Genomic DNA, 12,511 nt, shown 5'->3' on the forward strand with positions numbered 1-12,511 from the left:
TTTTCACTTTCTGTGCACCTGTATCCTTGTAACCAGAGTTAAAAATTTGAAATAAGAAAAATACACAAATATTCTTCGTTCAACATTTTTTTTGCCACAGGGAGATTGTGTGAGTAAGCAAAGATGTTCTAAAAGCTACGGAGTTTTGGAAGTCATTACTTCTTCAGTTACTTGGAATTTTCAGCACACAGATTTTATTAAGCACATTATAATCCACTGCCTATCAAAGTCAATCTCACCAAAGCCCTGTGTTGGCTTTCTCACAACCTGAATCTCAAATGCAACCAGCAGGGAGAATGGAGAAATGCAAATTAAAAACATAGAAAACATCCTGAAAATAATTAGCTCTTAATACAAAACATCATGCAGCACAAGAAAAATAGTAAAATTAAATTACAGCCCATTCCCTAACTGGAATTTATAGAGTTAAACCAGCATTAAACCTCTCTCCTTTGGACAGTTCACAAAAAACACACAAAATTGTGGCTGAAATGCACCATTTCCACTAACTGACCATAGACTGGTGTTTTTCCTGGCAAAATGACCACGACAAGCTGCAGGCCAGTGTAAGTGTTCTTGAGGTGTCTGAACATGGGCTCCACGCTGTCGGCTCCCTGGGCGTATTTACAGAAGCAGGGCTGCCCCTGGATTGGCATTCCAGCATCCCTGGAAATCTTCCGTAGCTGTTCTGTGAAGGACCTGGGCAATGCACATAAATACATTACATTAGCAGACAGTAAAAACCCATCTTGATTTTTGGTATTATTTTCAATGGAACAATCCTGTTTAACTCGCAGAGTTGTGCTGTCCAAAAACCTGGGAATTTAATCCCAAGTGCATCTTCTACCTTGTTTCTATGGGAAATACAGGATAAAATACTATTTGCAAAAAGACTGCAACAATGACAATTTGGCATAGCCTGCTCTAACATAATTCCATCTGTTACCACTACAGAAAGGGATGGAGTTCTTCCCTTTTTTCTTCATGATGAAAACAACCAACAGAAATTACAGCAATTGTCTCAGTGAATTGATTTAGCATCCATAATAATGCACAGTTCTAGAGATATGAGAGAAAATCCTGGAGGTGAAGGCAAACCTCCTAGGTTGGTGAAAAAAAAAAAACCCACTCTTTGATGAAGTGGTCAGATATAGAGACAACCTAATTTCTTCAGAGGCTTCCACCTGTGAGCCTTTTTTGCTCAGTGATAAAAGCTCTTTATTAAGTTGGAGTGGGTACCACCCCCAGTTGTCTAAAACATTGCTGATCTTCACCACAGGGTGCCAGGATGCCACTGACTGAGAGGGTGTGAACATTTAGCTTTTTCCAAACCTGTTGTTAACTTGCATGAATCATAACCTGTGAGCTTCACCCCTGCAGCCTGAGGCTCCTTGCAGAGAATATTTCTTCTGCAAAAACAAGAACTTACTACAGCAGAGTCAGTGGCTGAACATCTCCCCAACCCTGGGAGTGTCCAAGGCCAGGCTGGATGAGACTTGGAGCAACCTGGTCTAGGGGAAGGTGTCCCTGCCCACGGCAGAGGGCTTGGAAGAAGATGATCTTTAAGGTCCCTTCCAACCCAAACCCTTCTGTGATTTCAAGATTCACGTCTGAAAAAATTCAGGGTTTGAACCTTTACAAGTCCATCTGGAAGTACAGCAGCTACAAGGAAAGGTTCTCTCTGCTCCCAAGAGGTAAAGTAAGATGATTTTGAAGGCTTTTAGAGCATTTGAAGGTGTTTACTCTGATAAATCAGCAGCATTCAAGTACCAGGTTGCTCAACAAGATGTAAGAAGAGGCCACAAGATGGAAAGGGATGCAAACATTTTCCTAGCATGAAGCAATGTCCTTTCATGGTAAACACAAACTGATTCTAAACTATCTAAATAATTTTATTTTGGCTCATTATGTTGAGGACTTCTGCCTATTTCTCAAAACTCAGTAACTTGACTTACACAACATTTCCACTAGAAGCAACATCGTGGAAGGGAAAGTTCTCTGGCAGCCCAGTTCCGGGCATGTGCCTGGAGAGAACAAGTCTCTCCCCTCCTCACACAATGGGAAGTAAAAAGATTGCCACTGTTTGCTCATCACTTGTTAGGGAAAAATTCCCAAGCTGTTTGGCAAATCATCTGAAGGAACACTGCCATGGCAATGCCAGTGGTGTGAGCAATCCCTGCCTTGCATTCACCTCCCAGAGAGCAGCTGAGTCACTGCCAGGACAGCTCCAAAGGCTGCACTTGTCCATGCAGGAAGGGAAAACAGCTGCACGTGGAAGGAGGGATGAGACATGGATCTGGGCCTGCACACCTTCCCTGAGCCAATGGCAGATGTCACCGTAACAACAGTCTTTGAAAATTCATGTCCCATCCAAAGATGAAGAAACCAAATCTCAAAGTTTCATTCAAACACTTAAAGTCAATAGAACAACCAGTCCTACTCATTTGGCAAATACAGCACTTTGCACATTCCAGAAACTCTGAAGAGGAAAAGGTTTTGGACAAAAAATTTCCTTTTGAAGACATTCTGTATGAATAAATCTACTCCATATAACCAGAATAGAACCCAAAAGAACACACATGTTAACTGTCACTCTTGAGAAACACCCATCATTACATAATTTCAGTTATCTTAAACTCTGTCCTGAGGCCTCACTGGTCAAAAACCTGCCAGAGAGAATAAATGGCTTTAGTTCAGTCTGATATGGAGAATTTCCTGATGCTGGCATTGAAATCAGACTGGCATCATTCAAAACACAAAGAGAAAGAAGATGTATTGCCATATGTTAAACTATTCAACCAAAAGTATGCTCTTAATAAAAGTGAAATCATGACATTTGCATCCATAATAAATGATAAAATCACCACCTTACACAACACACTTACTTAAGATGAACTTCAGTGCACTGGCGCTGGGGAGCAAAGCAGGCAATTGCCCAAACCTTTATTTCAATTCCAGTGTGAAATTGTTTATTTCTCATGTCCCAGACACCTTGCACTGGTGTAGCAATTGCTTTATTCTGGAAGTGGAAGGCAAAAATTAAAGATTAATGCAAAACTTGAACGATGCTAAACAAAAATTAGCTTTGTTTCTACTTCCCTCCAGCTGGCAGGTGATTTATATTATCAGGTCATTCTCTCCCCTGTAACAACAGCTATCCTATTTTAATAATCATTTTATCACTGTAGCAAGACACTTTCTTAGACAGGCGAAAAATAAAGTTTACATTATTTATTTTTATTACTGATCATTGCCTTTGGTTATATTTATCAGGAGTAAATAGAATTTATACATGGAAAGTAAGGTTCATGCTTGGTACGGAACGTGAACAAGAACCTACATTTCTACAGTGACTTTACAACTGCTCAGTGAAGTTTCCAAGGGAAAATTACTTTAAGTACTATGAATATTTCACATATCACTAAGTAGAGGCAAATAATGGTTCAATGTCACACACAACTCCAGAAAAAATGTGAAAAAGTTGAGAAAGGTGATCAGTTACTCAACTCAGACCTGCCCAACACTTTCATTTCTCCCACCAAGCAGATATTACTGGGATGGATTATCTAGAGGACAAGGGCTGTAATAAAGCAGCTGAAGTAATGTTGGTGATGTTAACTACCTTAATAAATACTGATAGATGCTTTAGACAAGTTACCATGATGTCTTCCTTCCTACCTAGCAGCAACAACTAAAGCTTCTGGGCATTTTTCAGGACACACACATGAATTTGACTATGGATTTTGCAAAGAGTTGTGTGTGCTGAAGGCAGTGCCTCCCCCACTACGATTTTCCAACATTCATCTGCCATTAAGTTCCCCCAGCCTGCTGGTGCCAGAACAGTTCATTAAAGCAGTCCCCTAATCAGGGTCAGGACCTTAACCTGCCAGTGAAGGGAGGTTTGAGATAATTTGCCTGAGTCATCTGAAGAATTTTAGGCAGAAAACTCAAGATCCTCTCCCATTGTTGGTTTGGAGGCACCAGTCTGTTGTGCACAGGGACAGAATTATATTCAGCTGGCAATGCATGATCTGAGGAGGCTCATCAGAAGCCTCCACAAATAAAGTTATCCCAGCTATTAAAGCTTTCATCTTACAACAAATCCCAGTATAAAACTGATGAAAAATCCTGTTTCTCAAGCTTTTTTAAAAAGGTATCACAGGAGAAAGATTATGTCAGAAAGGCCATCTGAAAAGCCATTGTAAAATAAAAACCTGTGGGTAAATATTCCAAACAGAAAGAGGTGGCTTTGGGGAAAGACATGCTGATAGAGATGATACCTCAAGACAGCTGCCATAAACACAGCTGCTCCACCCAGAAGATTCAAAACCAACCATAAGTTCAGGAATATTTCAGCATATTTTCAAATATATACAGTGATAATTGAAATGGTCATTGTTCTTCTCCATACACATTGATTTGAGTCACTCTTTGCAGGCTGCTTCTTGCAACACACAATGCAAGTGTTTGAGGCAAAAAAAGGCCTTTTTAACCCAGCTTTACTTTCAGAAATGAAACATCGATTGAGAGAGATGCAAATTGGCCAATACATTTAAGGACTTTGAGAACCTAAATTTAAATTCTGAACAATACACGCGAAAGCTCTCTCATTGCACACAACACAATTAATTTAAAATAACCACATTACAGAGGCCATCACAGCTGGTGCTGGAAGCCATCACAGACTGCACAGAACCCACTGGACATACCCTGCCTCCATAGAGGATTGAGGGAGGCTGTAGGACTCTGCCAGTCACATCTGTCATTTCATCCTTGACCATTATCCCAAACTCTCGGACGTAAGGGTCAGTGTTAAAACTCGCGCTCCGCATCTGAAATGATAAAAATGTGTAAAACCAAGCTCATAAAGAAGTATAAAACCAAGCAGTGCACAAACACATCAGTCAGAACCTGCTCAGGGTGAGCAAAACTGAGCCCATTCCTACACCTGCCTCATGTTTGACACAACACTCACCAGTTTGCTGATCTCTTCCTGTCGGTCTGGGGCTGATCTGGCAGTGGCTCGAATCATAGTGGAAGTTTGATTGTCAGTGAGCTTCTTTATGCATCTTTGTCCTGCCACTATGTTGCACACCTGAAATTTCCCCACAGAAAGAAAATTAAACACAGTCCAACTGTTTTTTGGCTCACAACTTTTTTTTTTTCACTGATGCACTACAGAATTTCTCAAAATCTGGCTGCTCAGAGAACAGTTTGCCAACATTTGAACCCTTTATCCCTCTGACCCCCTTTCCCCCAGCCCCAAAAGACAGAATTCTGAGTTTACGTGCCTCCAGAGGAAGGTATGTGTGTTTCTGCTCCTGTCCAACTTGTAAACATGGAAGGTGAGGGTAGCGTAAAACTAATTTATGTCTGTCCTTAAAATACTGAGCTACAGTGCATTCAACGGTTTGTCCATTCTCCTGCTGAAGTGGGAATCTGTTGGAAAGCAAATATGGAAAGCAGCTATGACTTCATGCAAAATGCTTCCCCCCCACAGTTCCTCAGCACACCTTTTGGCACAAGTTAAGCTTATTGAAGGAGGATGAAACAAAGCCCAAATAATTAAATACCAGATATAGATACTGATCAGTTATCTTCTTGTAAAAAGCCGATATCAGTTTTGTTCCTTATATTATTTCCTTAAAAATGGGAGCCACTGTCTCCATATTCAAGTTATCTGCAAATCTCTGGTTGGTAGTTAAAAAGAAGTATTTTTATCAGAGGAAAAAGAGATTGCAAATAAGCAACATCAGGAGGCTGATCCCAACTGGACCTACTTTTCTATTCCAGTTGTGGCAAACATTAGGCTACAAATAGGACACGCTGTCCTTCCAATTTTAAAGAAATCCATAAACGACACATAAAAAACCATCCCACCCAACAAAAAAACCTCCCAGATCTAAAACAGCGTAATTGGTTCAAATGCCATGATGATCATTATAGTATAAAAATAGAACAAAAAGAACAGCAAAATTGGGAAAATACTCTGAGGTATATTTAAGGATATTAACCAAAGAAAACATCATTTTTCAAGGTAACTTTTCCCACCTCAGTAAAACAAGATATTTTTCCAGCCTGAAATCAAACATATGCTTTAAAAAGCAGAAAAATACTTTACGTTTGGTGACTTGCTGGTCGTCTGGTGACATTGCACACTCTGTACTTCCTTTTCATTTGTCCACAGTGTGTTATCTCCACCTTCAGACCTAGAAATTGGATAGCACAAATCACCATTTCTCCAAAATCAAGTTGTCAGCCCTAAACTGCTACACAAGACAGTTAAAACATTCCATTTAGCCTCAAAGGGTAGCCCAGACAGAACTCAAAAAGCAATTTGTAGTCTTAAAATACAAAACTCCTGAGCTTCAGCCAAAGTTCAACACAGAATTTCAGAGGCAAGATGAAATCCCAAAGCCCCCAGAGCTCACAGATGATGCTGAGCACATTCTGCAAATTCCAGTTCTCTACTTCTAAGGAAGCTCAGGATGAGGAAAGGACAAAAAGGGCACACAAGCTCCTTGAAACTAAACCCCTTGTTTATACTTTCTGTCTAAACATATGGGGTCTGTAAGACCTCCAACTCTTGCAGCCCAGGCTGAGCTAATGAACTGGGCCTGTGGGTGGAGTGAAATCCCCAAACAGCCTCTCCAGGAGCTCATGGCAATGAGGCCACAGTGAACTGACTCGGTGCCTGACTGTCCTTTTAAAATGCAAACTCAGGATTTATTGATACTTTCCTTGCTAACTTCTGGTTGGACAAAGATAATTTTGTTGATGTTTTTTTGAAGGTACAGGATGGATTTATGGATTTTTTCTTTTTAAAGTTGCTTACTTTCTGCCAAGAGTATCAGGAAGGATCTCCATTTTGCAGAAGAAGCCTTCAGTGAACAAAACCTGTAAGATTTCTTTCTCCTGTTCTTTGATTCAGTCACTATACACTAGAATAACTTATTTACTTCCAGGAGAGGGTATGCAGGACAGATGCCTAAGTATGCAAAACCACATTGCTAAATTATTAGTAAAATCTGAAATATTAAAAACCTGACATCAGCAATTGGAAAAATTTAAGATTGGGTAATTAAAAAAACATGAAATCCCGGTCTTTGTAAACATTTATAACTCATCAGATTAGGAACTGGAATATTTTTGTATGAAACTAGGATTGGTACTACTCAAAGGTTTCAAAAGCAAAAAATATGAAATGCTGGTCTCTCAATAAGGCCAAATATTGTTGGAGAAAATATTTAAAACACGTAGTGGTAACATATCAGACAAAATAAAGCAGCTGTATATAATTTCTTTATTACCTTTTATTTCTTTGGTAAACTTTACCCTTTGGGAATCTGTCAGAGGTTTTTGTTGTTCTTCAATACTTTTGAAGTCCAGAACTTCACAGACAAACTCAATAACTGGCTGTGCTTTGTAAAATGCAGTTGCAGATACTGCAGACAAAAACATGAATGGTGTGTTACAAGAATACAGAGGAAAATTTTAGGAAATTCAACAAATGGAACTTAGTTTTTGCCTTTCCATTAAGGAGCAGGAAGAAACAAGAAAATACTTCCTAGTACCTACCATCAATATTTAACATCATTTTCCATAATGAAGGTCTGACTGACTGATGGAAGCCAAACCAAACTTCTCTGCCACCACCCAAAGGATTTGAGCACCCTTCTGATGCTGTAAAGAAAGATCTCCCCACAGGAGTATACCTGCAAGAAAGCAAATAAATTCACATCAGAAAACTAAAGCAAAAATTGCAATAAAGCCATAATTAATGCAAATTCCTTTTCACAAAAGCACAGAAATGTCCGTGTTTGAAATTACCAATAATCTGAGATTCCTGGCAAGACTCAGGTTACAAGTCTCAAAACCCAGCTTGCTACAGTAAGAAACTGCCTACTACTCGAGTTTAAATTTATCTTCAGTATGTTCCTTAATATACCTACAAATTCCACCAGAAATCATTAATAACTTGTTATTTATATTCTATTAAAACTTCAGCTGTGCATCCGTAAGAAAAGAATTAAAATACCAATGTAACAATCTCTCCCCATACTCTGAATTATACATATTATGTGAGGGTAAATAACTGATCTAAATAAAATATTTCTGATCCATCTTTCATCTTGATAATTAAGTACTGCAAACTTAATAGCAAACAAATCATATCCAGAGCCAGTGTGTTCCTCTGAACCAAGGTATCTGACATTCTGGGCTGTTTTCTGTGCTGTAAAACCTGATAAAAGTAATTTTACTTCTTTTTTCCCTAAATTTGAAGACGAAGTCACCATGCTATAAGGATATTTAAAGTCATTTACATATATTAACTCATGTTACCTGTTTAGAGCTTTGATATGGGAAAGTTCAGCCCTACTAAACTTTGTTCTTTGCTTTCTATTTGAATATAATTTGCACAGTGGTCTTATGTGACTTGTCTTACAGCAGCAGAACTAATCCCAGTATCTCCTGGGTGTGACTGAAAATGCTGCACGTCCCACTTGAAAAACAAACAATTTTTAAGTTTTTCTTTCCTATCAAAATAGCCACACAGGGTGACATAGCCCTGTAACCTTTATACAAAATTGGCAATAAATATTTGTCAAAAGACACACAGGAACAGGGTAAGAAGTTGTTTTAAATCCACCCTTCCACATTGACCAACCTCCAAGCACTTCCCACTCGGGGAGAGCCTCCTTCTCCAAGGCTACAGAGGAAAGAGATGGCAGAGCCTCCCTGAGCTCAGAGCCCCCAAACACGGGGCCAGACCGAGACCTCTGTGTCCAGGCTGGAGGCTCCAGAGTCCACCAGGACAGCAGGAAAGCACCAATGGCCTCTGGCCTGAGCCTGCCATTGCCACACAGCCACGGCTGGGCTGTGGGAGCACAGACTGCCCCAAGAGCCACCAAAGCACCCGAGTCACACCTAAAGCACCCTCACCTCATGGAAGGCAAGTGCCTCATCACCACATCCAGGGCCTGGATGGTCTCAAAGGGGACACTGGGCAGCCGGCCAGAGAGAGCATCATGTAAAGCCTGCAAACTCACACAGGACATCCACTTGATAGCCACCTTAAAGATTCTGTCCTTTCCTTCTCCTGGCAGCGTGACCTCCAGCTCCACCTGCAACAATGCCAAACAACAAACCAAGATGATTCTTTCCATTGAAAGGGGGGAAATCAGAAGGGACAACGGATTCCTCTGAACATGCCAGGAAGCAGGGGAGGAGACAAAAAGCAAGGATGAAGCAACAGCACTCAACAGGTCCAGCCTCTTTTCACAGCTCCATCTTCCCAAGGAGGTATTTCAGAAGCCTGGAAGCCTCCCAGCTGGCACCTATCTCCTCTGTGAGGCAACACTGCAATTTGGAGGTGCTTGTATCAACAGGGAGGTCTCAGCGAAGATCCCATAACCTGATTTCAGATCCCTAAGGCCCCAGTGCATCACTGCTCCTGTCAGCCCCTGCATGCCTAAAATACAGCAAGGGGTGCCACCACCTGCCAAGATTCATGAATTCCTGGTATTTGCTCCCGAGAGCACCAGACTGCTTTACATACTATTGCTGCAGACACAGTTCAAACAAGAGAAGAAAGGAGTTTTAAAATAGGAAAAAAAAAAAAAAAAATCACCCATCACCCAAACAAAACAAAAAAACCCACAAAAGCCATCAAGTCAAAACTCTTAAAGTAAGAAAAGAAAGAATAAACTACAACCCCCAAGTACCAGTGATGGTATCAGGCACTTCTTTGCCGTGTTATGCCCTACTTTGAATTTTTTGTCTAAAAAACAGTGGCAAACTACATTGTGGTAAATTACTTCAGCCAATTACTGTAATTACTTGTAATGCTGATTTCTCCTCTTTCTTAAAACAAAGGAAGTCTGAGTACCAAAGTTTTTAAGCCGACTAAAATTAAGGATTGTCTGAAATAATCAGGAGGTCTGGGAGTGACTACAAGAAATAACAAGATCAGAGTATCCTTTTGTGCTGGATACAAACAAAAATGCTGCATTTTGCCCTGCTAGGGAGCTTATAGTTTAAATATAGAAGGCATCCACTTAACAGGCAAACTGTAATTAGCAAAAATAATAGGTGGCTAACAGCAAATTAAAATTTGCCAGCATCTGGTCTCCTGCAACAATTTGCTTCTTTGGTCCAAAAATAGGAAGGAAATATAAAACAGAAATAAGAAGCCTTTCCCGTGTGCCCCCAAAAATGAGCTGACCATCTACAGCAGGCACATAAAATTAATATTACAGCTGACTCTCCTCCAGCACAAACATCATTCCCCAGGGAAACTCGAGCAGAGGAAGGAGCTGCACAGCTGTGGGAGAGCAGTGGGAACTGAGTCTAATCCTGGGCTCACTGCTGTGAGCCTGGCCAGGTCAACCCTGCTGAAAGCTGTGCAAAGAAAAGGACAGGTCTTCAGCTCATACAGGCTGGAAGCTTTCCATGAAGCCTTTTTACCACCACATCATCAAAAAGCCCTCAACTTGCCTCTCATTTCCAGCAGATGGAAGATGTCTGTTGCATCTGACCTGCATCTTCCTTTAAACCTCTCCTCCAAACCAAGTTTCATCATTCCTGCTTGAGCAACCTGGTCTGGTGGAAGGTGTCCCAGCCCATGGCAGGGGCTTGGAACAGGATGGCCTTTAAGGTCCCTTCCCACCCCAACCACTCTATACTTATTCCCAATATTGGTAATACACAACTCATTTAGTTATTAAACACTTTGGTGCCCTTAATCTGAAAAAAAAAAAAATATTCTATTTTACTTTTTTTTCCTCTCCTGGTATCAATTTACAAAACTCCTTCACCACGATGGAATGGAAGATAAAGAGGAACCTGTGCTGCAGTACCCTTGTCCCTGGTGGAAATAAAAGGCCTGGGATTGAAGAATTTCTATTCCAGGTGCCCAACTGCAAATACCAGTAAAAGTTAGTAGAGCTGTGACTGATGAATTTGGCCCAAAACAGTTTTTGCTGCTGGGTCCAACTCCAAATGAGTTGAATTAGGAGTCACTGCTAAAATAAGCAAGGTAACTTTCCATCTCACATCCAAAAGTTCACATGTATTTTTAGGCATTGCTAATCAGAATTTTTCCTCTCTCAGTAATATTTTATTTATCCCACTCTGTATTTCTGAGGACAAATGAACACAGTCATGTTTGACAAAGTAAGCAAAATATGAAAAAATTAGGACAAAGTACTTTTAGATGGGAATTTTACTCTGTCCTTTACTATTAGGGATAAATCCTAAAGCAAAATATAAGATTTGCTTTATTCTCTATCCCTCAATTAAAAAAAAAAAAAAAGGCTTACAATGTCAGGATGCTACCTGGATGACCCATTGCTAAATTGCAACAGATTTTAAAATTTTTCAGCTAAGGGAGCTAAATGAAAGGGATTTTACTGTAAGGATATGAAAAATCATCAAGCTTGTAGAAAAATTTCAAAGCTATTCTTAAAAAGCATAGGTCTTGAAGCTGACGTGGTCTGAATGACTCACACAAATCAGTATTATCACTGTTTAAAAAAAAAATAAGAATTAAACCTGACCATGTGTTTCTAAGGAATTCTTAGTATTTCTTCTTCTCCATAAAATAAATTCAACATCACATGATTATTTTATCATGCTCTGAGCATACAATGCACCTTTTCTCTATTAATCCAAGAGCTTTTCCTTCCCAGGGACTCAGAGGAAAACAGATTAACAACAAACTAAGGATGGAGGAAAGAGCTCTACTCTGTCATGTGCAGAGTCTTTAGCAGTACTTCAGAAAGGCAAAGTCAGAGGAGTAAGTTTGTGGCCACAGCCAGGATTTACATTTTCCTTCTGGATAAGGGAACAGCAGAAGGATTTCTGTATCAAACTGCTGTTCTGTTCATTCATAATTAGTTTTTCTAATAAAAGACTAATGAAGATGTAGGTTAAGATACATCAGTTGCTCTTGAATCTTGCTAGGTGAGAAAACTTCCAAGTTCAGGTAAAATTAAATTCCAATTCCAATTTAATTGTATTTAATTTAAATTCCAATTTAATTGTATCAGGATATTTCAGGGAAATACACAAGTAAAGCAGGAATTGAATACAAAGCTGCTGTTAGAGGTGACTTGGGTTGCTGTGTAGAACCTACAGAGAAAGAAGAGACTTTTTATATCTTCTTACCTTGACAGTGTCCTAAACACTTCTTTCTTCTCAAAGTGTACAAGTAACAGCTAAGAAAATATCACGTTAATATTTACATATTCCATATTTTTTCTAAAAGGTCTAAAAAATGAAGAAATAAAAGAGTGAAGATAAGGTACACTAAGAAAGGGATGAAAACATAATTGAAAACCACAAAAGCCAAGCAGAAAAGTATTTATATAGAAGAAAAAGTTGCAAAAGAAGCAGAGTTGCCAGCAAGGACAAAAAAAAAAAAAAAAACAAGCCCAGAACAACCACTACCAACAAGAGATGAGGACAGAATGCATTAATTAACTTAAAAGAGCAAAAGGAGGGAAAAAAA

The 12,511-nt window shown here is 39.7% G+C and overlaps 1 protein-coding gene across 2 annotated transcripts in view; it reads right to left on the reverse strand.

Annotated features, from left to right (window-relative positions):
- Positions 1 to 12,511, reverse strand: part of AGO2 (argonaute RISC catalytic component 2) — a 55,908-nt gene that overhangs the window by 20,210 nt on the left and 23,187 nt on the right. The window contains exons 4-12 of one of the 2 annotated variants that reach the window (XM_014891739.2): positions 8,944 to 9,125; positions 7,579 to 7,715; positions 7,311 to 7,445; positions 6,122 to 6,209; positions 5,292 to 5,439; positions 4,976 to 5,095; positions 4,710 to 4,832; positions 2,886 to 3,019; positions 515 to 699 (exon numbers count right to left, since the gene is read on the reverse strand). In XM_014891739.2, coding sequence (XP_014747225.1) covers positions 515 to 699; positions 2,886 to 3,019; positions 4,710 to 4,832; positions 4,976 to 5,095; positions 5,292 to 5,439; positions 6,122 to 6,209; positions 7,311 to 7,445; positions 7,579 to 7,715; positions 8,944 to 9,125 — 1,252 coding nt within the window. Of the gene's footprint in view, positions 1 to 514; positions 700 to 2,885; positions 3,020 to 4,709; positions 4,833 to 4,975; positions 5,096 to 5,291; positions 5,440 to 6,121; positions 6,210 to 7,310; positions 7,446 to 7,578; positions 7,716 to 8,943; positions 9,129 to 12,511 lie in introns of both variants that reach the window. The other variant, XM_014891737.2, reaches the window with a different exon arrangement.

Source organism: Sturnus vulgaris, chromosome 1 (genome assembly GCF_052056855.1).
Source record: "Sturnus vulgaris isolate bStuVul1 chromosome 1, bStuVul1.hap1, whole genome shotgun sequence".
Lineage (NCBI taxonomy): Eukaryota > Metazoa > Chordata > Aves > Passeriformes > Sturnidae > Sturnus > Sturnus vulgaris.